A 26,844-nucleotide genomic window follows, 5' to 3' on the forward strand; every position below is an offset into this window, starting at 1 on the left:
GAGTCTGAGGACGGGCGGCCCACTCACCCTCACTGCCGTACTGTTTGCCATTGTTCGCGCCCATCCTGTTGCCGTCATGCCCGCCGTCTCCCGGGACACTCCATAGCTGCGGCGCACCTCCTGCGCGCTCGGCCCGAGGAAAGCCCGCCCGACGGGACCGTTAGCTGCACATCGCCCCCCCCCCACGCTCCGGGGCCGACCTCCGGCCTGGGGAGGTCCCCGCACTCCAGTGGGAGGGGGTGCTCCGTCCCCTTCTGGCACCCCCGGTGGCTCCAGGCGGGGCCAGGCACAGCCGCCGCACTTAGAATCCGCCCTGGGGGCCGGTGGGCGCAGCGCCGCGCACAGCCCGCGCCCAAGGGCCGCCCAGAGGCTCGCCGCGCCGCCGCCGCCGGGTCCCCATCCGCCCGCCCCGATCCCCTCCGGTGGGCGCGCAGCCGGGCGGGCCCCGGGGCTCCGCGGCTTGGCCGCCTCCTTCGGCTGCCCCTGCGCGCCCGCGGCTTCCCCGGGGAGGGCGCGGCGGCCACTTGTTGCGGGTGCCCGGAGCGAGCGAAGACTGGCAGCCCGGCGCAGCTCGCCCGCGGGCCGGACTTTTGTTAGCGCCAGGCGCCTCCTCTCGCCGCCCAGCGTCAATCACAGCTGGAGCCCCGGGGAGGAAGGCCGGCCCGGAGATGCGCGGCCTTTTAAAGAGGCAGCGCGCCTTTTCGGGGCTCCCGCTCTTGGCCCCAGCTTGGGCACCGGCTCTGCGCGCCACGCGCGAACCCTTCGGAGCGAAGCGACGTCCTGCTGGCTCTGTTTTACTGTTGTTCTTTTTTAGGCTTGGCACCCAATCTATAAGATGAACTTCTAGGCGTCGTTTGGAATCCCTTGGGTTTGTCTGCAAGTACAGCCCATTTTAAGTGCGTGGGCATTTAAAATAAACACGCATCCGTGTCTGACTCTGACACCTTTCAGGTGTATGCGTTGGCATTCTCCTGTGACTTCCCTGTTTGGAGACTGGGGCAGAGAATGGAGGAGAGAGGGAGGGAAAACTTGTGGCGACTTAGCAGGGAATCTGTCCCAGGAGAGCCAGACTTTCCCTGCCCCGCCCCGGTGAAGGAGGTTTCCTGGCTCAGAATGTTTAACAGCTTCAGAGCCAGGAAGTGTATTTTCTCCTCGTTTCTGTGATTTTTTTTTCTTGTGGTTGGTGTTATCCTTTGTTTAAAACATTATAACCTCTTTTGGAAATTTATTTGGCACTTGTAGAGCTTTAAAATGGCCCATTGGTGTTCCCTGCATTAAACAGAAAAAGGAAATTCTCCTTAATGTTTTATTCTCTTTTCATGTAAATACCTAGAATTTTATAACATTACATCCTAATAAAGACCGTGCAAATTTCTTTGTAGTGAGGCAAGCACACAGCAGTTTTTCCTTATAGACGTTAGATGTTGCGAATTAAATTAAATGTGTATATTGATGAATACATACATAAATATGCGTATACAGAGATGTACATATATAGATATATGCATATGATGCGTGAATACAGAACCAGGCGTTTTGTAATTACGTATTTCTTAAAAGGCTTGTGACCACATGCAGAAATTGTTAGTGACTTAACTTCTTATAGATTCTATTTGGGTAATTTCCTTTATTTGCTACAATTTTCTTTTGTAACGACAGGATAAAACATCATGTTTCAAGATTTTTTAATCTGGATGTCATGTATTGAAAGAAAAAATAATAATGTAATCTATTTTCGAGAATATGATCAAATGTTTTGTATCATGCTGATGTTTCCACTGTCCGGGTCCAAAGAAATGAAAGACTGTATTTTAATTCATCTTTAAATATCTAGAATCCAGCACTCTGTGCTTCCTAAATGTCTGTCAAATTATATCTAAAACCTGTGTCGTAGGCCCTAAAGAATCAAAATTTGGAAGAGATATCAAAAGGGATATCAAAAATTTGGAAGAGTGAGTTATCTCAAATTCTACCTGAAAGCATAAATCCAATCTAGAAAGGAGCCGACATCTACTTTATCTTCATGCAAAAGCGAATTTCTGCTCACCTGGTCTGTATTAGTTTTCTGTAGCTTGTAAAAGAATTCCTGAAACTGGGTAATTTATAAAGAAAAGAAATTTTTTTTTGGAGGCTGAAAGATCCAAGCTCAAGGGGCACATCTGGCGGGAGCCTTCCTGCTGGTGGAGGCAGCACACAAGGCAGAACTGGAGGCACCACACGGTGAAGTGGCTGAGCGTGCTAGCTCAGGTCTCTCTTCCTCTTCTTCCAAAGCCACCAGCCCCACTCCCGTGATAACCCATAAATCCATTAACCCATTAATCCATTAATCCATGAATAGATTCATCCATTCAGGAGGCAGAGCCCTCATGACCCAATCGCCTCTTAAAGGTCTTAACTCTCAAAATTGCCACATTGGGGATTAAATCTCAACATGAGTTTTCGGGGGTGGACAAATATTCAAATTATAGCTTGGTCTTTGTGATTCTTCTGTCAGCATGCAGGGAACTTACCCTGGATCTGATCATTTTGGAGGTGTATTTGAAGATAAACTGGGTGTAAAGTAGTAGAACAAAGGAAGCTCTTCTTGATGTTTGATGTACAGTTGACAACTTGCTTTTTATATGCTATTATTTCCCTGACGGTCTCAGTCTCCCCTTTGCAATTTACAAATCGGAAAAAGGACAGCAGGAACTGAGGCTTGAAGAGTTAAATGTCTAGAGTCACCCAGGTGGTAAGTGCCAGATTATTTCAGTTTCTCAGTTTCTCTCCTCCCCACACCACTGCCTCTCTGGACCTGGCCATTATTCAACCGGGAGCCACTGTCCCTTTTCGGTTGGGTCTCTTTTCAGAGTCTTTAATATCAAGTTAAAGCCAACAGTGAAAAGTAAATTGTGATGACCAACTACATGTATATTTTTTGAAATTAAATTCTGTAAATATTTTTCAAAGCTTTATTGCCTACTCTAACGGGAAATAGAGATAACCCATTTCATGAAATTCCAGCTTAAAATAGAAAACATACTTGATTTTTAAACATCCTTCTGATCATAGAAGTTGATAAATATGCATGCTGCCTGTTCAGTATAAGAGCCAAACACAATTAAGCAAAGGAAAAAGAAAAGCACTATTTCAACTACAAATACAGGCCTATTCATGTTTATATATTTTAATTTTCAAAATTAAGATATTGTACCAATGTCTTAACCCAAAATTCCAAGTGTTTTACTAGCTTCCAAACCTAATCCCCAACTTTCAATACAGTATGGCAAGCTCCTTGAGACAAGGTGGTATGTTTTTCACCAGTGTGTTCCCAGTACCTAGCACAGCTGCTAACACAAAGTACTCACTCAGTCAACAGTAGCAGAATGAGTGAATGTTGAACAAAGAGATGATGTGACTTGAATGTTATTCACCTTCTCTGTCATTGCCTTTTAAAGAGGCCTCAATCACCGACAAGATTTTTTTTAAGAAACATTCAAAATTACCTAAAAACTGAATTGGAGTATACTAGGTATCTCATGTTTTTTTCCACCCAGGACCTTTTCCTGTAAGGAAGTCTGGTAACACCAGCTCCTGTACTTTGGGAAATGGTTTCATCCAAATTTCAACCATGGGCTTCCTATGAAAGCTTGTCAATCATAGTAATGGTGGTAAACTTCCTGTACCCGTAAGGGCCAGGCTGACCCAGTCCAACACCCACCCCCCACCTGGGTGTAAGGACAGAAGCAAATGCTTCTCTGATTCTTTGCTAGGGAGTGTCGGGGAGACCTGGTGCAGAGTCAGGAGTTTCACCATCACTCAACGGTAGCAGTGTCATCCCCACCGCACTATCAGTGGAGACCTCGTGGAGAGGTGGAACTCTCACAGTGGACATCCAGCAGTAAGGAGGAACCCCCTCAGGTCAGGGGGATCTGGGGTTCTACCTCCATCTGGCAATTATAAGGTGACCTCCCTCCTTTCATTGGCAGAACAGTATCAGAAAAAGATAGTTAAAAGCTTTCAATAAGATCCAGAGTCTACTAACATAGTATGAAAGTGTCCAGGTTTGAATTAAAAATCACACATTATACCAAGAACCAGGAAAATTTCAAATTAAATAAAAAAGATAATAAATGGCAACACCAAGATGCCAGAGATGTTAGAATTATCTGACAAAGATTTTGCAGCAGCTATGAAAAATATTTCAAGCATGGTACAAACATTTATTATATGAGTAAATTACACACATGCTTATAACAAATGAAAAAACAGAAAGCTTCAGCAAAGAAATAGAAGATATGAACAAGAACCAAATGGGCACTTCAGAGCTGAAAAATAGAACTGAAATAAAACGCTCAGCGAATGGGCTGAATATCAGAATGGAAGAGACACAGGAACAAATCATTGAATTGGAGGATAAATCAGTAGATATTATCCATCTGAACAAGAAGAAAAATAGACTGAAAAACATGAATAGAGCCTCAGGGACATGTGAAACTATAATAAAAGATCTAACATCCATGTCATCAGAATTTCAGAAAGAGAGAAGAAAGAGGGAAGAGCTGAAAATGTACTTGAAGAAATACTGGCTAACAACTTGCCAAATTCTTAAAATAAGAAAATTATAAAAGTAGAGAAAGATTAGTGATTCTCAGGGGTTAATTTGGAGGCTAGAGGAAAATGGGAGTTGTTATAAAAAGGCAACATGAGATATCTTTGTCGTGATGGAAGTGTTCCTATCTTGATGTTATCAGTGTCAATCTCCTGGTCCGGATGTTGCACTACAGTTTTGCAAGATGTTACCATTGGAGGAAACTGGGTAACTGCATTATTTCTTACAAGTGCATGTGAAATCTGCAATTATCTCAAAACATAAAGTTTCTTTTGAAGAAAGAAACTTCTTTCTCTCCATTAGAACTATTTCTACATATTCTTTTTCTGCTATTATTTGCTGTACCTCCCGTTTGCACTTCACACACAGGTAGATTCACCTGGGAGAACAAACGTCTTCGGGAGAACTGATTTCTTAGTGTACAGCCTATCTACATCCAGGTCTATTGAGCACTGCATGATTTAGGCAAAGTAGTCAGCTAAAAATGGTGCCTATTCAAAACCTTGAGCCTTGAGCTACCAGAATTTCATACTGCATTGATGAAAGGAACTGGCCATTTACTTTGCAATGTGTGAACCTGATACAAAACAAAACAAAACAAAACAAAAAAGAGAGAGAGAGAAAAAGCATAAAGGTAGAAAAGTCTAAGTTTCAATTGATAGTCACATTTTCATTTCTATTTTTTAATGACTAACTCAGTGGCTTTTATGCTACTTTAATAAATATGTCAACACTCTGAGTAATAGGAATGTGTTTTTTTCCAGTAGTATTTTTTTTAGGAATATTGATTTCAAAAGCCAGCTTGATTTATAACACATTAGGTCCCCATTTTCTCTGGGGGTGGAGCTGTCGCGGTTCAAGTTAATGTTCTGCGCTTGGCGTTGGTGACAGACAGGCTGTCAGAGCCCGTTAATAAAGCCATAATCCCAAGAGCCAATCAGGGCGCCTCTTCTGTTCGTCTGGTCCCCTTGGCTGCCAGGCGCGCGCAGGAGCACATCATTAACCACAAGCTTCCCTGGGGATACCGTAGACAAAATAAACTCTCCCGTGAAACACATCTTGGGAAACACTCAAAGCTGGACTCCCTGGTTTAACAAAAGTACCAAAACAAAAAAAAATTAGGAAGAAATATTAGTTTGTGAAAGGAAAAAATGAACCGGACCATTGTATGATAAGAGCTTCTGCTTTTAGCTTTTTCACATTTATTTTGACTTTCTTCTCTCTTCAGTACACTTGGTTGCCTTCAAAAATCTGAATCACCTGCTTATCTTTAGTTAATTTTATGTTTCAGAATATGGTTAATTTGCATATTCTGTTACTGCAATTAAAGTGGAAAATAGTAACCCAGTTGTAGAGTTGTGTTTAAATGCATTCATGTTATCATCTAAAAGAAGAAATACTGTTTTTAATCAATACAGATTTATTATCAAAATATAAAGTTGAATTCTGGGCAAAATTAATATTTATAGAAACCAAAAAATAAAGGTATAAATTATTATGTCCCACATACCAAACACTGATTCTGTATATTATTAATTAATATGTACAAATAAAGAAGAATAAAAAACACGGTCTAATTTTATTTTATTATCACCTCTATGCTGTTTTGAATTACGCCTTGCATGTCTCATTTGATGCTCACAACTTTATCAGGCAGCACTTCTAGACTCCATTTTATGGATAAGGATATCAAAGCTCAGAGAAGCTGAGTAAATTCCATAATGATGCACAGCAAGATTGGAAACAGGTCTGTTTGTAAAGCTTCTGATATTTCTCACTAATGTCTATCGCCAATATCATACCTTTACTTACTACCCCGGTTTTGGACCAAGCCCAGCTTTCAGTGGAGAGTGTATGTGTTTAGTAGAGAGTGAAACATCTTTTGACATCTGTGAAATTGAACTAGATTTCAAAATAAATATTTATTATGCAACATAAACCTTTATTATTGTCATAATAATAAATGGCTAGATATTTAATTTAAGCATTTTAATAAGTATAACACAAATAAATAATGTAGCAGGATGGGTACACATTTAAGTATATAAGCATGCATTGTGCTTAGAGCATAGCAAATGTGAGACAGATGATAGATAGCAAACGTGAGATAGATGATTAGATAGATTGCAAACGTGAGACAGATAGATAGATAGATAGATAGATAGATAGATAGATAGATAGGACATATAGCTAAGCTTTTTGAAATTTTATCTCCTCACCAAGGTTCCTTCCAAGCTCTGGGGAAAAAGTAGCCGTTTGCTCTACTTTTAAATATTGCAATAGTCATACACTTTCCAAACAGTTGCACATCGGCCGTGACTCTACATTTAACACATAATTCCACATCTTTTTATTACCCCTCCTTTATCAGGCAATTATCCTTTATCAGAGAATAAACCACCCAATATCCCATAATATCCCAAATCAGCATCACAAAATGTATGTACTTCGCTCAGAATGCGATAGCATGTATTCAGAGTTGTAGTATGCTTAACTATCTGGATTCTTAGAACACAGCAAATTAAAAGCAAGGCATTAGGAGTATTGCTCAAGATATCTGAGAAGCTATAAGAAGTTCCTGCTGGTTGCCTAATAGGGAGAGGGATGAGAAAAATCTCTACAAGATGATGAAAAATCTGCATAAACATAAACAAGAAACAAATGAGGAGTCTGGGATGATGTAAGCATGGGTTATTGCCTGTATTAGTCTGGTCTCACGCTGCTATAAAGAAATACCCGAGACTGAGTAATTTATAAAGAAATGAGTTTTAATTGGCTCCTAGTTTCACAGGCTGTACAGGAAGCATGGCTGGGGAGGCCTCAGGAAGCTTACAATCATGGCGGAAGGTGGAGGGGAAGCAGGAACATCTTTACATGGTCAGAGCAGGAGGAAGAGGGGGTTGTCGGGGAGGTGCCACATGCTTTTAAATGAACAGATTTCGTGAGAACTCTATCATGAGAACAGCACTAGGGGGATGGTGATAAAACATTAGAAACCACCCCCATGATATAATCACCTCCCACCAGGCCCCAGCTCCAGCATTGGGGATTACATTTTGACATGTGATTTGGGTGTGGACACAGATCCAAACCATATCATTGGCCTAGTTGAGGTAAAGTCAACTCCTGTAACAAAAAAAACCCTCCACATTTTAGTGACCTGGCTTCACACAATAGAAATTTATTCCTGGCTCATAAAATCATCCAAACACATGCTATCAGTTCATTAGAGATTATTATCCTAACAGTAATGCAGGGATCCAGGCTTCTTACACTTTATAGCTCCACCAACCATAACATCACTCACACACACTAGCAGAAGGCACAAAACATGAATAGGATGGTCATACCATATCACATCTGCTCACATTCCACTGGTGAGAACAAACTCAATGGCCAAATCTGGATGCAAAGGGGTCTGGGAAATGTAGTCTCTGGCTAGTCGGCTGTCTTCCAGTCATGACTCCACACCAGGACAAAAGCCAGTGGGTCTCATCACTGGTACTTACAGTCCACCTGCATATGGCGGAGCATGGTGCAGTACACACATCAGAATGCATTCATCTGTTCAACACTGTTTGAAGTCCTAAAGATACAGCAGTGAATAAAGTAGATGCAGCCCCTGCTCTCATGGAGATAGAATCATCATGAGTGGAGACAGACAATAAGCAGGTTCATATACAAATAAATAGTTTCAGGTAGTGACAAAAGCCAGGAAGAAAATAAAACAAGATAATGGTATATAGGAGCTGGGTTTTGTGGCAATGGCTACGTTAGCTGGAATGATCACAGAATGTATTTCTGTGGATATGAAATTTGTGCTGAGACTTGAACAATGAAGAGGATATAGCTAAGTGGAACTTTGGGGGGCACCATATTCCAGAGAAAAGAAAATACAGAGTTCCTGAGACTAGAATGAGCTAGGTATATTCCAAGGTCAGAAAGGGAATCAGGGTATCAGTCAGCTACTGCTATCATGTTATGTAACAGATTGTCCAACAACTCAGTGGCTTAAGATACAAGCAATTGTACTTCTTTTTGTATTTGCTCACAGTTCTGTAGATCACTTGGGGCCACTTTAACTGAGGTTTATGGATGATCTGTGCTTGGCCTAGAATTCAGGTCAAGTTTCTCCCACAAGTCCTTCTGGAGCCCAGGCTAAGATCATGCTACAGCATGATCTTCCATGGCTGGCCATAGAGCTGAGAGATGCCAAGCCAACCCTCATAAGCACATTTGAAAATTCCACGAGCATCACAAACAAAATAAAGACACACGGCCCAATGCAAATCCAATGGAGGAGGGAGATGCTTGGCCCACTTTTGTGCATTGCAAGGTCACGTGACAGAAGGAGGGAGTGAAAAATTAAGAAACTTCTTCTAATTCACTGTAGCCAGCATGGCCAGAATGTTGTGAATAAGTGGAAACTTTACAGATTTGTGGAAGAAGGAACAATGGTCAAATTATACAGTGTTTTGTGAGAATGGAAAAATTCATTCTGAATTTTATTTTAATTACAATACAAAATAGGTTGATTTTTAGTAGGGAAGTTATTTGATCTAGTTGATATTTTTTAAAGATCAGCAGGATTTAGTGCAGAGAATGGGGAGACTATTGGAAAGCCAGAGGCCTGCTAAGAAGTCTCCATGCTAGTAGAATAGGTGAACAAAGTTTGACTTCAATTAACACAATAACAGCAGTAGAGAAGTAAAATATGATCTGATTAAAGATGCATTTGGGGGGTAGAGTCAACAAAATTCACCCGGTTGTGTTGTAGGAGAAAAGAGGAAAATCAGACCAGTGTGGTGGCTCAAGCCTATAATCCCAGCATTGGGGGAGGCCGAGGCAGGAGGTCACTTGAGGCCAGCCTGGACAACACAGCAAGACACCATCTTAGCAAAAACTTTAAAAAATGAGCCTGGCATAGTGGCATGTGCCTGTAGTCCCAGCTACTCTGGAGGTTGAGGCAGGTCACTTGAGCCCAGAAAGTTGAGGCTGCAGTGAACTATGATCACACCTCTGCCCTCCAGTCTGGGCAATGGAGCAAGACTTTGTCTCTTAAAAAAAAAAAGAAAAGAAAAGTGGAAAATCTAAGATTATGTTTAGGTTTTTTGTTTTTTTTTTTTTTTTTACTTTGAGCAGAGGGTAGGAAGTAGCTGGGAAGGTAAAGGAGAAGCACTGTAGGGAGTTGTCTGGAAGGGATTTTTGTGTCCAAACTCTGTTTGGGAATGCTAACATTGAGAGAACCATCAGACACAAAGCAGAGCTGTTTAGTCAGCAGTTGAATTGATGATTCGGGTATCAAGAGGGAATGTTGCTGGCTGTATCAATTTGAGAGTGTTCAGCTCAAAGGAAGTATTTAATGCTATGGCCCAATATAAGAGAAATTAGGAAGGAAATGTAGATATTGTAGAAAGCTAAGGACAGACCCCAATAAGTGTCAGCATTTAGCCATCTCACAGAGGAGAGGGAACTGGCAAAGAAGACTGAGAAAGAACAGCTAATAAGGTGTGAAAAAACAGAAGAATGGAGTACTGGGAAAGCTAAGAGGAAAATGCTTCAGGAAGGAAGAAGCAGCCCAGTGTGTCAAATGCTACCAACTCTTCAAGTTCAATGAGTAGACCATGGGTTTGGCAGCAGGTATGAATGGTGAGCTGTTAGGAGACCCATCATAAGCCATTTCAGTGTAGTAGGGTGGACAAGACTGGAGTGTGTTGAGGAGAAGCAGACAGGTTTGTGTTGTTTTTTACTTTTTGGATGGGCAGGCTCTATTAGGTGATTTTTGTATATTCACGGGAATAGTCCAGTAGAAAGGAAAATATAATCGGATAGAAACAAGTTACTTGAGTTGAAGAGAAGGGTTGGAACCTAAACACAAGAGAAAGGACTGGTCTTGATTAGGAGCAAAAATAGGTACTGCATCAAAACAGAGGGAAGGTAGGCTCTGGAATCAGATGCAGGTAAGTTGGTGGATCTGACAGAGAAAAGGGAGGCTGTGCTTGTCTAATTACCTTCTTAAGCACCTACCACAGGATGCCTTGGAATGCCCAAGCTCGGTAGCCAGGCACAATGCCAGAAGGGCATGCTAATCATCCCTGCTTGGGACTCCTACTGTTCCACTCAACCCAGATTGGCTGCCTGTATGCTGGCCCAGCAAGAAAGACTGGTAAGAATTGCAGCAGGGGTTGCTTCCCAGAGCTCAGCTGGTACAGAGCAGTATCATCAAAACCAATAGAAGGTCTAGCCAATTGCTCAGCTCAGGGGAGAGCCAAACATCTCATGTACAATTAACTTTGAACCTGTTTGGCTGTTCAGCAATCTTCAGCTTCGTTTGTGCACTACAATCCAGACCTGAGGTCATGTTCTTTCTGGCTCCCTCGGCAACTGGTAGAAATAGATACAGAAAAATCATTCCATTAGCATACGATCACCATGTAGTAGATGATGCACCTTGATCTTTCCCTTTGAGCCTGAGTTCCGCGTTCCCCTAGCTGCCAGGAGCATAAACTGCCCACACTCACAGGAGGATCTCACTCTGGAAATTTCATTAAGGGTGAGAGAGCTGCCTTGTCCAACATTTTACCTCTCCCTGGGGGCAATCCCAAACCACTGAAAGTGTACAGAGGCTCTGGTCCTTGCTTTGATTAGAGACGTCTATAAATCAGAGTTTCTTCAACTCAACACTATCAGCATTTAGGGCTGGATAATTCTTTGTTGGGAGGGGCTTTCCTGTACACTGAGAATGCTGAGGAGCATCTCTGGCCTCCCTCACTGGATACCAGCAGCACCCTTTTCCACTTACATCAATCAAAATTGTCTACAGACATTTCCACAGGTCCCCTAGAAAAGGAAACCACATCCAGTTGAAATCTACTGGTTTAAAGAGTATCACCATTGCAGAGCTCTTTCTGGAATTAACTGAAGGCTCTGTCACAAATTAATCTCAGTTCAACGCCTCCCTCTATTCAATCCTGCTTTCATAATTCCCTTGCAAACTGCACACGTATCTCTATCTTGATTTTCTTTCTGGGAGCTCAACCTTTACAGTGGTCCTAAGAAGCAGTCTCTAAAACTGTTTGAACTGGGTCACCCACCAGCCAGCTGAGTCCCATTACTGATGGATAGAGTATCAATAGACTGTAACATATTACATTAGTAAAACTGTCCAAAAACTTTACTAGTGGTGGACTGGCATGAGTAACAGCTGGAAGGGGATAAACTGGCTTGGACAATAGCTCAGGTGTTTGAGAAGTTGGAGGAAGTCATAATTACAAGGTCTATGAAATCAATTAGTTGACTAGAGGATTTTGATACTTGGAGAAGGATAATAAAAGGCTGAGAGCAACTTATCACAAATTTAGACACCGAGTCTTTGAAAGAATGTAACCACAAACTTATCTCCTTCAGCTGGAGGGCAGAAAGAGCTGAAGATCTGCCTACATCCAATGACTATCAATTCAGCACACAAATGCCTGACTTTCTTGCCTCAATTTGAAATATATCTGGAGATCCATCGTAGCCTCAGAGCTCTTTGATCTGCTTCAGTTGCTGTTGTAGCTACATCACCACTCAAATTCTCCCTCTGCCCAATTCTCCTTCCTGTTCCTCCATACAGTAATTGCTGCTAAGAGAACTTCCTAAGAAACCACTTATAAACAAATACCAATCTTGATATAGCTTCAAGGAAACCTGCTCCATGACACCTCTTAAAAATCCCTTGTCACATGTTTTCTTCCACCTCTTACTCTATTTCTCTTTTCACTTTTATTTCAAACATTATTGAAAACATATCTATATTCACTGTTTTTACTTTGCTACTTCCCATTTTCCCCTGTTGGGTTTTGTCCTAACCATCTCATTAACTGGCTGTTATCAAGATCCTCAATGACACCCATTTTGTAAAACTTTCTGAATTGTTTATCCTCCCCTCCTTATACTTCCTCAGTTCTGAATCCTACATCATCAGATGATAACACCCACTACCCCTCCTGCATGTGTTCATTTGTAAACCCCAGAGGTCACTCCTGATCATCTCTTCAATATTTTAGTGCCTGGGTTCATTGTCCACTCTCTAGACTCACTCTTCTCAATATTAGCAGTGATTTCAATATACAAGCAGATGATCCCACGTCCTAACCACTCAATTGCATAATCTCCTTTATGTTCTCTACCCAACTTCAGTTACTCATATCCATCAACATTCCCAAGAGTTTACCATTACCTATCACTTAAACACATCACCATGGTTTAAATAGGTGTCCCCTCCACATCTCATGTGGAAATTTAATCCCAAATATGGCGGTATTGAGAAGTGGGGCCTTTGAGAGGAGACTGGGTCATGAGAACTTTGTCCTTATGAGTGGAGAAATCCATTCATGGTTAATCACTTAAGGGGTTAATGAAATAGTGGGCAATCATGGGAACTGAACTGGCTTTACAAGAAGAGGAAGAAAGACCTGAGCTAGCATGCTCACCCCACTCACAATGTGATGCCCTGTGTGCCCCAAGAATCTGCAGAGGGTCTCCACCAACAGGAAAGACCCTCACCAGATGCAGCCTGTTGACCTTGGACTTCTCTGCCTCCATAGCTATGTGACATACATTCCTTTTCTTTATAAATTACCCCATTTCAGGTATTCTGTTATAAGCAACAACAAAAAAAGGCTAAGACACCCACTATAAACTCAATCTCAAGATCACATTTCCAGTAGCATCTTATCTTTATAGCTCACTTCCTCTATTACCACATCTCAATTGGGTTTTTCCTCACCTCACACCACTGAGGTCTGACAATACTCACCACTGAGAACTCACAATCCAGTGATCTGACCAACGCTGCACTGTCTCAAACTGCCCTGATATTCTCACTTCCCTGCAGTATTAAAAATCTTTTTCACTTCTGTGCACAGCTCTTGTGTCATTGTACTTAATCGGCTAAACTATAACTCAGAAAAACTAACTCTCTGTTTACTTAAAGATTGCAGCTACTTCAGCTGAACATGTCTGGGATAAAGTACACAAGCCCCCAACCGTGTCCACTAACCTGAACTGGGCCTTTGTTGCTTCCTGGCAACCCTGCTCCATGCCCCTCTCCACGTTCTTACCCCTCTTCTAGAGGACTACTCATACGTTCTTCTCTCTCCTCTACCTCTGCCAGTTCCCCCTAATCCTCATTGTTAGCTGATGACTTTAGTTTTTTACTCTACTGAGAAAATAGAAGCAAACAAAAGAGAACATTCCAGTCTCACATCATGACTTATTCACATGCATTTGTGCCTCTTGTTCTTTCCCTGCTTCTATCTGAGGCCAGCCCTCCCAGTTGCACACTAGACGACATTCCCATTGACCTGCATGGCTACAACCATCATGCCTCTTTCTCTTCCATTATCAGTTGTAGTAGGTGCTGGGAGTGCCTGCCTTGACAGTTACACTGAGGTATTCTGGTGGATTTCCAACTGCCAGTAAACATCTGTGCTTGAAGTCTTTCCCCCAAAATGGAAAGACCACTTTATCCCCACATTTGGCAGGCTGAGTATTAACACTGGCTGGGTATTAACACTCCCTCACCCCCAGCTGCCCTCAACCAAAGACAAATGGGAAATTACACATAAATACCCCTGCTCCTGTGTCCGGGTGGGGCCATTCTGAAGTGTGTGTTTTATATTGGTTCCCAGCATATGCCCACGGGATTAAGCTCCAGGGATCCACAGCAGTAGCTAGCTTGATAATGCAAGCTTTTGCTTTGCCCACTCCACCTGCCTTTAGTGTTTTCTACACTTACCAAATAAGTTACTTTGCACTCAAACGTTTGTTTCAGGGCCTGTTTCTAGAGAATCCTTAATGAATACATCAATTATTCCCACTTCATATTATCATGATCTCTTAAATATTTTGCATACTTTTCCTTATATCTGGTTACATCCAGAACCCTCATGAAGGAGTTTCGTGTATTTCTGTTTTCCATTTCTCTCTTCCCATTCTCTCTTGACTTCTCCCTATCCGGGTTCGCCCCTCCACTCTTCCACCAACACTGTTCTAGTCAGTGTCCTTCCTGCTCACTGACCATCAGGCTCAGGCCTCCTCTCACTCATCCTGTTGACTCCACTCAACTCACTGATCTGCCCCATCTTATTGAGGTTCTTTCTTCTCTTGAAGCCCAGATCCTCACAGTGTCTTTATTTTCCAACTACCTTCATGGCAGGTCTTTCTCCATCTCATCTGTGAGTTCCTACTTATCCCTCAGCCTCTAAGCATTAGGATACTTTGTCCAAGCTTCAGTCTTTGTTGTGTTTTTTATTCTTCTTTATCTTTGTTTATTCTCTTGGTGATCTCACTCATTTTCATAGATTTAAATACTATCTACAAAATAGGTAATTTTCTTTTTTAATTCTTAATTTTTATAGGTATATAGTAGATGTACATTTTTATGGGATATCTGGGTTATTTTGATACAGGCATGCAATGCATAATAATCACATCAGGGTCAATAGGGTATCCATTACCTGAAGGGTTTATTCTTTTTGTTTCAAACAATCCAGTTATACTCTTTTAATTATAAAATAGTTATTTCCAAAATTACATCTACAGCTCAGATCTCTCTCTCTCTCTTGACTTCCTGATCAGAGTGTCTTGCTGTCTCCTTGGTGTTGCCACTTGGAAGTCTAATAATATCCCAAACTTGCACATCCATAAACAAATTTGTTTTTTCTCTCAAATTCTCAGTAAACAGCAACTCCAACCTCATATTTGCTTAGACTAATATTTTATTGTCATCTTCTCCCCCGCTCTCTCTTTTTCTCACAGTTTGTCAGAATATTATACTAGCTCTACCTTCAAACATGTCAAGAATGTAGTCTCTTGTTATCATCCCCACCTCTCCTATCTGGTCCAAGCCACCATCATCTTGCACCAGGATTATTACCATAGCTTCCTTACTTGTCCCTCCGCTTCTAACATTTGATAGACAATTTTCAGCATAAATTTCCTTAAAATGGCAGCCAGAATGATCCTTTTTAAGCAAGTCAGGCCATGTCCCTTCACTGTCCTAAGCTCTTATCTTCCCATCTCATTCCAAATAACAGTCAAAGTTCTTAAAATCACCATTTCTATATTTGCCTGCCCTTCCTGCTATTCAGTATGGACTTCTTACCTGCTTTGCTCCCAAGCTCCCAGCCTGGATTCTTGACTCTTGCTCTCCAGACTCACAGACTCTGCATTGCTCACTTCCCCAGGCCCAGGGTACCCAGACCCCCGTTGCTTCTCCCCAGTACCACATCTTCTATGACTTGTCCCTTTTCTTGTCTAGGGTCACCCTCTTCCTTTGTGCCTTTGTGCGTCTTCCATCTTTCAGCAGTGGTGTTTTTGGCCTCTTTGACTTAGGTGGGGGTTGTCAACCCCTGTCCTATCTATCTGTGCTTTTAACTTCGTCTTCTCCTTCTGTTGCTGTTGTTACTGCCTTCCTTCTTACTCTGGGACAATCCTGGTTTACCAAGGGAGGAAAATCTGTATTCTTAGGGACATACAACCAAATTGTAGGGCAATTTTACTTATTGGGTCATCTGTCACATCTTCCCACAGACCTGCAAACCCCAGGGGCAGACTACCTCCTGGATATTCACATCTACAAGTTTGAAAGTGGTAATGCAATTCTTGGGAACCTCTTACATTATAAAGTATTTTGGGTTCCAAAGAGTTGTAAATTACTGTCTCAATCATCCAGTCCCCCAATATTATTCCTAGGTTTCTAAAAGATAGATAAAAGGCCATGCATGGTTGCTCACGCCTGTAATCCCAACATTCTGGGGATGCCAAGGCAAGTGGATTGCTTAAGTCTAGGAGTTTAAGACCAGTCTGGCCAACATGGCGAAATTCCATCTCTACTAAAAATACAAAAAAAATTAGCTGAGTGTGGTGGCGTGTACCTGTAGTCCCAGCCACTTGGGAGGTGGAGGTGGGAGAATCACCTGAGCCCAGGAGGTCAGGGCTTCAGTGAGCTGAAATCATGCCACTGCACCCCACCCTGGGCAATCAGAGTGAGAACCTATCTCAGAAAAAAATAATAATAAAATAAAAGATAGACAAAATATGTGATAGCTGATCCAATAAATAAAACCACCCTACAATTTGGTTGCGTGTCCCTGAGAATACAGATCTTACTCCTCTGGTAAACCAGAGTTGTCCCAGAGTAAGAAGGAAGGCAGCAATACCAGCAGCAGAAGGAGAAGACAAAGCCAGTTAAGCCAACTTAATTGTCCTGCCCAATTGCTCGTGCATCCCTGTGCTTGTCTTTGTCATTTACTAAATCAGATACTTAGCATATATCTGATCGTTTACAAAGCCAGACACAGAACTGCATAGTTTAATTATCATTGTATCTGGCCTTTCTGCAGAGGCTAAGCTTTGGCAGTTTGCCAACAGGAATTCTTTAGTTAAGTATTTTTGATAATATATACAAAGCAAGTTTGATTGAGTAGCTCTTAATAGCTTCAAATACTGTCAAGTCTCAAAGAATGAGTGCAGCCACTGTTTTTTAAAGTCTCAAAGAATGAGTGCAGCCACTGTTTTTTAAAGTCTCAAAGAATGAGTGCAGCCACTGTTTTTCAACAGCAAAAGTATCCTCATTTTCATATCAGTCCTGTTCCCATCCATCCCACCAAGATTTGCTGCTATTTTCTAGTATATGATATACTAAACATCTGCTTTTTGTAAACCAAGTTTTAAAGCTCCAAGAAATGTTTCAGTGTAGCCTGGCTCCAATGTGGCAGTGGGCTTTCCACTTCAGCCAGACTGTAAAATAACAATGGAGTAATTCTGATTAACTAAGCAGCTTGTTAAATACTACTAACATTTTCTTTGGGAAATGAGTGCTTCTGGCTTTACCAAAACACTTTTTTTAAAATTATGCAAAGAGGTTTAATTTTACATTGTCCTGTCTTTTCTTATGAACTCATAATATTCAGAACAAGGACAAAGCACTGCAGAGGGCTTTAGTGGTAAAGAAGAGTCGTTACAGCAAGAAGAATCTGACATAGTTGACTCCATCTTGCTTCTAACCTCCAAGTTATACTAGTTCATTTTTGGGCATAGACTGAGCTGACTTTGGGAGAAATTTAGTTTATAGTTTAAAGAAAAGATGACAATAGCCCTTCCCAAAACTAAGCCACCTTTGTAAAACTAATGAAAGGCAACAAGGTTAGGATTATGAGACCTGAATTCTGCTAAAATGTAGGCATAGTTTCTATAATCCCTTACTGCTAAGGAGTCATGTGGCTGGGGTCACAAGATTTGGGACTTCCCCAATTACTACTGTAGACAACATCACTATTAAAGAAGCTAAGATTGGTTTTTTGAGATATCTTTGAGACTGACCCCACCCAGACACTTGTGACTCATGACTCAGCTTATCCTGTGGCCCCACCCAGAGAGAGACTCAGTACACAAGGACCATTTTCCACATGGTTATCATTTCATCCCCAGTCAGCAGCACCCATTTCCTAGCCCCCTGCCCACCAAATTGTCCATAAAAACCGTAGCCTGTGAGCCTTTGAGGAGACCGGTTTGAGTAAATACTTTGTATCTAGTGTGGCATGGCCAGCTTCACATCAAACCAACTCTCTCTTTACAAACACACACACACACACACACACACACACACACAAAAAAAAAACTCATTATATTAAGAAAGAGTCACTTCTTTGGGCTCTGTTTGTCTCTATGAACACTGCTGAGATCAGCAAGCAGTATGAAGCACACCAAAGAACAATTCTCCCTCCTTTTCCTGGCCTCACTCCCACCTGCTAAACGCATACAAACTAACAGGCATTTCTTTACTTGAAGAATTTCTACTTCTCTATCAAGAAATAGCTTTACTATTTTCTTCATGTTTCTTCATGTTGAGAACATCGGTAATTTCCTCCCTCTTTCTTCTACTCATCACTTATTTTTCTGTTCACATTGTGCTATCTAGATTTTATTACTTATCATTCTTGTTGGTTATTTATAATATATTTCTTCTAGACTCTGAGATTCTCATGGGCAAAGACCAGTTTTTTCTTTGACATTCAGCACATTATACGTAGTATACAATAAATGATGAGTACATTTGTGAAAAACAGAGTAAATGAAGTAGGCTTTGTCATCTAACAAACAAGAAAAGAAATATAATTTATCAAAGAGAAAATAGATATCTAGATATATAAATGACACTAAAGCTTTGGGGTGAAGGGGAAATGCTGTATTAGTTATATAGCCCTAAGATGTGAGTATTTGTTTCCCTGAATGTAGAGTATACTAGTCAAAATGTAAAATGTCAACATTATAACCTCCTCTGAGAAGATCCTATCTCATAGTTACCTTGATTTTCACCTAGGATAAGTGAAAGGAGCTGTGACCACAGGCCAACAGAGAATGTACGTGGTTCTCAATAATCAAAGCCATATTTGGGACCAATGGATGGTCTCAACATCAAAAGGGAGGAAAAAGGAAGTGGCAATGGAGAATTGAAGCAGGCTCTCATGGTAGAACAACCCTGTTATTATTCTTGAGGAAGACAGGTAACTACAATCCAAGCAGGCAAGAGATGGTTTTAGAGGAAAGTTATAATGGTGACCTGGCCATTAACACATGCTGCACTTTGACGCTGACTTTCAACCATAGGTGAGAAATGAAACCTGTTTTCCCAAAAGAACTAGAGCCTGCCTATGGATGGGAGTTGGCTAAGGAAAACTTAAAGATAGTTGGCCCAGAGCAGGGGATCCATGGCACATTATAAGGGATATAGGCCCTGTTACATTCAGGAAGAGAGATCATAGAATGAACAGAACCACACTTTCCAAAGAGTGTTCTCCAGACCAACATCTAGTAAAGTGTTCTGTGAAGAAGGGTTCTCAGTCCAAGAAGCAGAGCAAATACTGCCCAGCACAGTCTCTGCTTAGTACATAGTTGGTCTTAATGCTTCTAAGTAACTTCTCTTTATCAAGGGAGAAAATAGGAAAAAGAAGCATTATATCTCATCGCATCACGACTGCTGATTGTCCAGCTGAACAAGGAGGGTCTGTCTTGCTTGAGTTTTTTCTCTCACCGGCCCCAAGTCATCCTATGTTCTCTCAAAAGTGAAGACTTTCTCAACTCCTCAGGAGATACTTGGCTCCTAGCTTCTGGAATGAAAAACTTTTTCTTTCTGAACTGATTGACTGAGGCTGTTTCAGTAACCTTAGAGTTATTAGTAGCTTGAACTAATCTTGCTTGTTATCTCAACAAAGTCCATTCAAGAATTACATAAAGTGAATTTCATGGAATGTTAACAGGTGTTTGAGTGGAGAACATAAAGGTCTCTGTAGCAAAATATTCTCGTTCAACCATCGTGCCTTAGAGAAGTTGGCTCTGTAGGGTTTCTCAATGCCTTTAATGTGCACTGTCATTCTCCAAGTACTATCCTCATCCTCCTCCTCAACACTGTCCCTGATTTTTATTTGTTCTCACTAAGCAGCAACTAAATTAAATAATAAAAGAGATGTCTCTCAAATGTCATCTATAAGGCCAAAGACCTCACTTATTCAGTTCATCAGAAATTCATTGAAAACATCCACCAAGATGGAAACTCACCATCCAACAGCAAATTTCAACCCACCCTAGGGCCGAGCCCAGCCACTCCTGCTAAGGACCAAGAGGAAGGAGGTGGGAAGTGGTTTTAATACAGTTAAGCCATCAAGGAAGATGTGTTCAAAGCCACCAGTCACCCTTTCCCATTGGTAGCTCAGCAGCATGATTGTCTCCTATAGGTACTGCCATTTCTCCCCACAAAATATTAGAAGGCTGCCAAGGCTTAGCAACTTTTGAAACCAAAGTTCTTGGGAATCCAGCCGTTCTTGGACCCCTGGCTTGTTTTCTTTCAGTCAGGTGAAGAATTCAGAATGTTTGGTTTTCTTGGTCAGGAAAGACCAGAAGCACTTCCATTGCCTTAATTCTCCTTGTTTCCCCAATACTTTCTTCCCCCAAAGTATTTATACCTTGTAGTTCCTGAGAAGAATTTGGACTAGATCATAGTTTTATTTTACTAATTTGTTCATAGGACATTGCTGTTAGAATAAACTTAGAAATATAAATTTTTAGGATTTGAAGTAACTTCAGAGTTTATCTTTTGAATTGCTTTCTGGAAATAAGAAAAGTGATGCCCATAGAAATTGGAAACTTGCCTAAGGATTCCTAAGTATAAACAATTTTGAAAATCACTAGACTGGGGCCTGGCGCAGTGGCTCGTGCCTGTAACCCCAGGACTTTGGGAAGCCAAGATGGGCGGATCACCTGAGGTCAGGAGTTCAAGACCAGCCTGGCCAACATGGTGAAACCCCGTCGCTACTAAAAATACAAAAATTAGCCAGGCGTGGTGGCACACATCTGTAGTCCAGCTACTCGGGAGCCTGAGGCAGCAGAATCACTTGAAACTAGGAGGCGGAGGTTGCAGTGAGCTGAGATCACGCCACTGCACTCCAGCCTGGACAACAGAATGAGACTCCTTCTCAAAAAAAGAAAGAAAAGAAAATCACTAGCCTAGATAGTGTATTTTGAAGAGAAAAAAATTATGTAACATCTAAACTTTGAGGGAAAATGTTGGTCTACTTTCAATTTGTAATGTGAGTTTTATTTTAAACAGGAAATTAAATACCAATAACTAATTTAAAGAATTAATAGTCCCAATATAAAATGTGCCCCCCTTAAAAATTGTCTTTGGCTTGAAAATTAATATTGTATTTATATGTGTTTTTATTTTTCAAAATGGTATTCTAAATATGGAATTAAAAGTATTAATCCTAAGCCTCAAAAAATTAATAAAATTTACAAGAAAGATGAGGTTCCCTTTTAGAATAATCAAGTTCATAATTCTGGAGAGACAGAATATAGATAGAACAGGCATTGGCTCTAAAGTCTGATTTTATTAGCTAAAAGTACAATATGAGGTTTGTCCTACCAGCTCCCAAGTAGCTCCTAGATCTGTAGTTTTTTCTTCATTCAATTCATTCTTTTGAGTCACAAAAAATGAGAGGGATTACTGTGTCTAGAATGCCACAATTTTCTCATCTTTTTCTTACCCACTGACATGTCCATGAGCCCCTCTTCCTAAACTCTTTGTCTGTTTCCCAATTTTTAGCTCTTTCAGGTTAAGATCTAAGGTTACTATGCTCAGCACATGCAAGAGAATCTACAATTATCTGTCAAAGGAGTAAGAGTGAATAATGGTGTGTTCGACCACTTTCACGCTGCTGATAAAGACACGCCCGAGAATGGGCAATTTACAAAAGAAAGAGGTTTAATGAACTTACAGTTCCACATGGCTGGGGAGGCCTCACAATCATAAAAGAAGTCAAAGAGGAGCAAGTCACCTCCTCTTATGTTAGTTGCAGCAGGCAAAGGGAAAGAGATTGTGCAGGGAAACTCTCCCTTATAAAACCATCAAATCTCATGAGACTGATTCACTATCATGAAAACAGCACTGTAAAGACCTGCCGCTATGATTCAGTTACCTCCCACCAGGTCCCTCTCACAACACATGGGAATTCAAGATGAGATGTGGGTGGGGACAGAGCCAAACCTTATCATTCCACCCCTGGCCCCTCACAGATCTCATGTTGTCACACTTCAAAACCAATCATCCCTTCCCAATAGTCCCCCAAAGTCTTAACTCATTTCAGTATTAACTCAAAAGTCCACAGTCCCTTTCACCTGTGAGCCTGTAAAATCAAAAGCAAGTTAGTTACTTCCTAGACACAAGGGGGATACAGGCATTGGGTTATTACAGCCAATCCAAATTGGAGAAATTGGGCAAAGCAAAGGGGCTACAGGCCCCATCCAAGTTCAAAATCCAATGGAGCAGTCACATCTTAAAGCTCCAAAATGATCTCCTTTGACTCCATGTCTCACATCCAGGTCACACTGATGCAAGAGGTAGGCTTCCAAAGCCTTGGGCAACTCTGCCCCTGTGGTTTTGCAGGGTATAGCCCCTCTCCTAACTACTTTCATGGGCTGGCATTGAGTATCTGTGACTTTTCCAGGTGCATGGTGCAAGCTATCGAGGGATCTACCATTCTGGGGTCTGAAGGATGGTGGCCCTCTTCTTACAGCTCTACTAGGCAATGCCCTAGTAGGGACTCTGTGTGGGAGTTTTGGCCCTACATTTCCCTGCCACATTGCCCTAGCAGAGGTTCTCCTTAACTCCCACCTCCCCACTCCTACCCCAGCAAACTTCTGCCTGGGCATCCAGGCATTTCCATATATCTTCTGAAATCTAGACAGAGGTTTCCAAATCTCAATTCTTGACTTCTGTGCATTCGCAGGCTCGACACCACATGGATGCTGTCAAGGCTTGGGGCTTCCGCCCTCTGAAGAAACAGTCCAAACTGTACCTTTGCCCTTTTTAGTTTCAACTGGAGCAGCTTGGATGCAGACTACCAAGTCCCTAGACTGCATACAGCGGAGTGACCCTGGTCCTGGCCCACAAAACCATTTTTCCCTCCTAAGCCTCTGGGCCTATGATGGGAGGGGCTGCTGCAAAGGTCTCTGACATACCCTGGAGGCATTTTCTCCATTGTTTGGGGGATTAACATTTGGTTCCTCCTTATGAAAATTTCTGCAGTTGGCTCGAATTTCTCCTGAGAAAATGGGATTTTCTTTTCTATCACGTTGTCAGGCTGCAAATTTTCCAAACTTTTATGCTCTATTTCCCTTTTAAAACTGAATGTCTTTAAGAGCACCCAAGTCACATCTTGAATGCTTTGCTGCTTAAAAATTTCTTCTGCCTGATACCCTAAATCATCTCTCTCAAGTTCAAATTTTGACGAATCTCTAGGGCAGGGGTGTAGGGAAAAGAAAGACAGATCAGACTGTTACTGTGTAGAAAGGGAAGACATAAGAGATTCCATTTTGACCTGTACCATGAACAATTGCTTTGCCCTGAGATGCTGTTAATCTATAACTTTGCCCCAACCTCTTTGCCCCAACCTTGAGCTCACAAAGACATGTGTTGTATGGAATCAAGGTTTAAGGGATCTAGGGCCGTGCAGGATGTGCCTTGTTAGCAAAATGTTTACAAGCAGTATGCTTGGTAAAAGTCGTCGCCATTCTCTAGTCTTGATAAACCAGGGGCACAATGCACTGTGGAAAGCCGCAGGGACATCTGCCCTGGAAAGCCAGGTATTCTCCAAGGTCTCCCCATGTGATAGTCTGAAATATGGCCTTGTGGGATGGGAAAGGCCTGCCCATCCCCCAGCCCGACACCTGTGAAGGGTCTGTGCTGAGGAGGATTGGTAAAAGAGGAAAGCCTCTTGCAGTTGAGATAGAAGAAGGCCACTGTGGCCTGCCTGCCCCTGGGAGCTGAATGTCTTGGTATGAAACCCAATTGTACATTTGTTCAATTTTGAGATAGGAGAAAAAACGCCCTATGGTGGGAGGCGAGACATGTTGGCAGCAATGCTGCTTTATTATTCTTTACTCCACTGAGATGTTTGGGCAGAGAGAAACATAAATCTGGCCTATGTGCGCATCCAGGCATAGTACCTCCTCTTGAACTTATTTGTGACACAGATGCCTTTGCTTACATGTTTCCTTGCTGACCTTCTCCCTATTATCACCCTGCTCTCCTACTGCATTCCTCTTGCTGAGATAGTGAAAATAGTAATCCATAAAAACCGAGGGAACTCAGAGACTGGTGCCAGTGCAGGTCCTCCATATGCTGAGTGCCAGTCTCCTGGGCCCACTGTTCTTTCTCTGTACTTTGTCTCTGTGTCTTATTTCTTTTTTCAGTCTCTCGTCCCACCTGACGAGATATACCCACAGGTTGGAGGGGCAGGCCACCCCTTCACAGGGATAAAATGCTGCCAGTCTCTGTTAAAACAAAACAAGAGTCACCTTTGCTCCAGGTCAAACAAGTTCCTCATTTCCATCTGAGGCTACCTCAACCTGGATTTCATTGTCCATATTATTATCAGCATTTCAGTCAAAGCCATTCAATAAGTCTCTAGGGAGTTCCAAACTTTCCCACATTTTCCTGTCTTCTTCTCAGCCCTCCAAACTGTTCCAACCTCTGCTTGTTACCCAGTTCCAAATTTGCTTCCACATTTTCAGGCATACCGATGCAAGAGGTAGGCTCTCAAAGCCTTGGGCAGCTCTGCCGCTGTGGCTTTGCAGGGTATAGCCCCTCTCCTGAATACTTTCATGAGCTGGCGGTGAGTGTCTGTGGCTTTTCCAAGCACACTGTGTAAGCTGTCAATTCATCTACCAATCTGGGGTCTGGAGCTGTGCCCCACTCTAGTGGTACCAATTTACTGTATTAATTTATTTTCACGCTACTAATAAAGACATGCCCGAGAATGGGCAATTTATAAGAGAAAGAGTTTTAATGGACTTACAGTTCCACATGGCTGAGGAGGCCACACAATCATGGTGGAAGGCATGGGGCAGCAAGTCACATTTTATGTGGATGGCAGCAGGCAAAGGGAGAGACAGTTTGCGCAGGGAAACTCCCCCTCATAAAACAGTCAGATCTCATGAGACTTATTCACTATCACGAGAACAACACAGGAAAGACCTGCTCCAATGATTCTATTACCTCCCACCAGGTTCCTTTCACAACACATGGGAATTCAAGATGAGATTTGGATGGGGACACAGCCAAACCATATTAAATGGCTAAAGAAATCACAGTATAGTTCTTACATGTGATAGACATTGTGCATCAATTAAAAACATTTCCAAGAAATCCATGTGGTTGCAGAAGGGTCAAGGTATTTTTTATCAAACACTATTGGGTGTAGTAATGGAACTTTATAGTAATAAGATTGTGAGTAATAAAGATAGCCTCCAAAGGTGGTAATTACATAGCTAGAATACAACCCCAGGCTCTTGTAGCTCTACATGCGAATTAATGGAATACCACATGGTATTTGTAGTTGGATAAGCTTATAGCTTAAACACATATAGCTCATATGTGTTTCAATATTTTGTTTACAGTAACTATTTGGTAATTATATGTATTTTTCATTCTACCATGGACATCCATCCATCCTCATATTTTTCCTTGTCTTTATGGAGTCTGAAGTTAAGGAAACACCGTAATGGCACATAGCTGACTCTGGTGAACCCTAAAATATTGTTTCACTAAGGTCCTGGTGACCAGAGTGGAAATAACAGCCGGGCAGCAGCCGTTTTAGAATGTAGTCTCCTTGGTTATTCTTACTTGCATGAGCTGTGCATTACATGAGACCATTGATGATCTACCCAAAATTACATCTTAACAGTTGAAAGGAGGGAGAAGGAAAATGGGGAGGGGAAGAAAAAAAGCTATTAATCAGCACTAAATATGACTCTTCCTTCTCCATTCTCTCAGCAGAGAGCCCCAAAACATCTGATTTTCTATGAAAAAGAAAAAACTCTGGCCGGGCGCGGTGGCTCAAGCCTGTAATCCCAGCACTTTGGGAGGCCGAGACGGGCGGATCACGAGGTCAGGAGATCGAGACCATCCTGACTGACACGGTGAAACCCCGTCTCTACTAAAAAATACAAAAAACTAGCCGGGCAAGGTGGCGGCGCCTGTAGTCCCAGCTACTCGGGAGGCCGAGGCAGGAGAATGGCGTGAACCCGGGAGGCGGAGCTTGCAGTGAGCTGAGATCCGGCCACTGCACTCCAGCCTGGGAGGCAGAGCGAGACTCCGTCTCAAAAAAAAAAAAAAAAAAAAGAAAAAAACTCTGAATAACACAGATTGTAACTTCATACAAATCTCCACATTCGTACAGGCAGAACTTCAAGAACTACATGATGGAATAATACAGAGTCTTCCTTTTCCTCTCCCAAGAATGCCTCAAACGTAGTTTATGTGGTAACTACAGACCATGGACAATGACAGTATCTGGAACATAACAGTTCAATGTGATTCTCAAGTAACCCAGACTTCAAGTAAAAAAACCTGCTATTATTATTGTTCTCTTTCCCCTTCGTCTAATTCTCACTCTAATTGGCCACTCATGGCATTTTCTTTGGCTGTTTATAAAGTTACTTCTGTCCCCATTGAAGAGGAGAGATTCAGTATTTTTGCTACAGCGACGTGCACTATTAATTTTTTTTTTTAAATTTTTATTTTACTTTAAGTTCTGGGATACATATGCAAAATGTACAGGTTTGTTCCGTAGGTATATGTGTGCCATGGTGGTTTGCTGCACTTATCAACCCATCATCTAGGTTTTGTTTTTTAGTATTTTGTAGTTTTT

At 41.8% G+C, this 26,844-nt stretch overlaps 1 protein-coding gene, 1 long non-coding RNA gene and 1 pseudogene across 3 annotated transcripts in view; 1 reads left to right on the forward strand and 2 right to left on the reverse strand.

The window, feature by feature from the left end:
* Nucleotides 1–628, reverse strand: part of LOC105492315 (F-box and leucine rich repeat protein 7) — a 437,970-nt gene extending 437,342 nt beyond the window's left edge. Inside the window, exon 1 of the mRNA XM_011759332.3 lies at nucleotides 28–628. Within this exon, the coding sequence (XP_011757634.1) occupies nucleotides 28–64 (37 nt within the window). The 5' untranslated portion in view covers nucleotides 65–628. The remainder of the gene's footprint in view (nucleotides 1–27) is intronic.
* Nucleotides 629–7,372: 6,744 nt separating this feature from the next.
* LOC105492316 (uncharacterized) lies at nucleotides 7,373–13,469 on the reverse strand. 2 transcript variants are annotated; one of them, XR_011624351.1, is made up of 4 exons: nucleotides 13,392–13,469; nucleotides 10,891–10,975; nucleotides 7,942–8,107; nucleotides 7,373–7,717 (listed from the first exon to the last, which is right to left on the reverse strand). It is a non-coding gene; the product is annotated as an uncharacterized lncRNA (long non-coding RNA). The 2 variants fall into 2 exon arrangements; XR_011624352.1 differs by having other exon boundaries at nucleotides 10,619–10,975.
* Nucleotides 13,470–23,665: 10,196 nt separating this feature from the next.
* Nucleotides 23,666–24,529, forward strand: LOC139363980 (uncharacterized; annotated as a pseudogene).
* Nucleotides 24,530–26,844: the final 2,315 nt, after the last annotated feature.

Source organism: Macaca nemestrina, chromosome 6 (genome assembly GCF_043159975.1).
Source record: "Macaca nemestrina isolate mMacNem1 chromosome 6, mMacNem.hap1, whole genome shotgun sequence".
Lineage (NCBI taxonomy): Eukaryota > Metazoa > Chordata > Mammalia > Primates > Cercopithecidae > Macaca > Macaca nemestrina.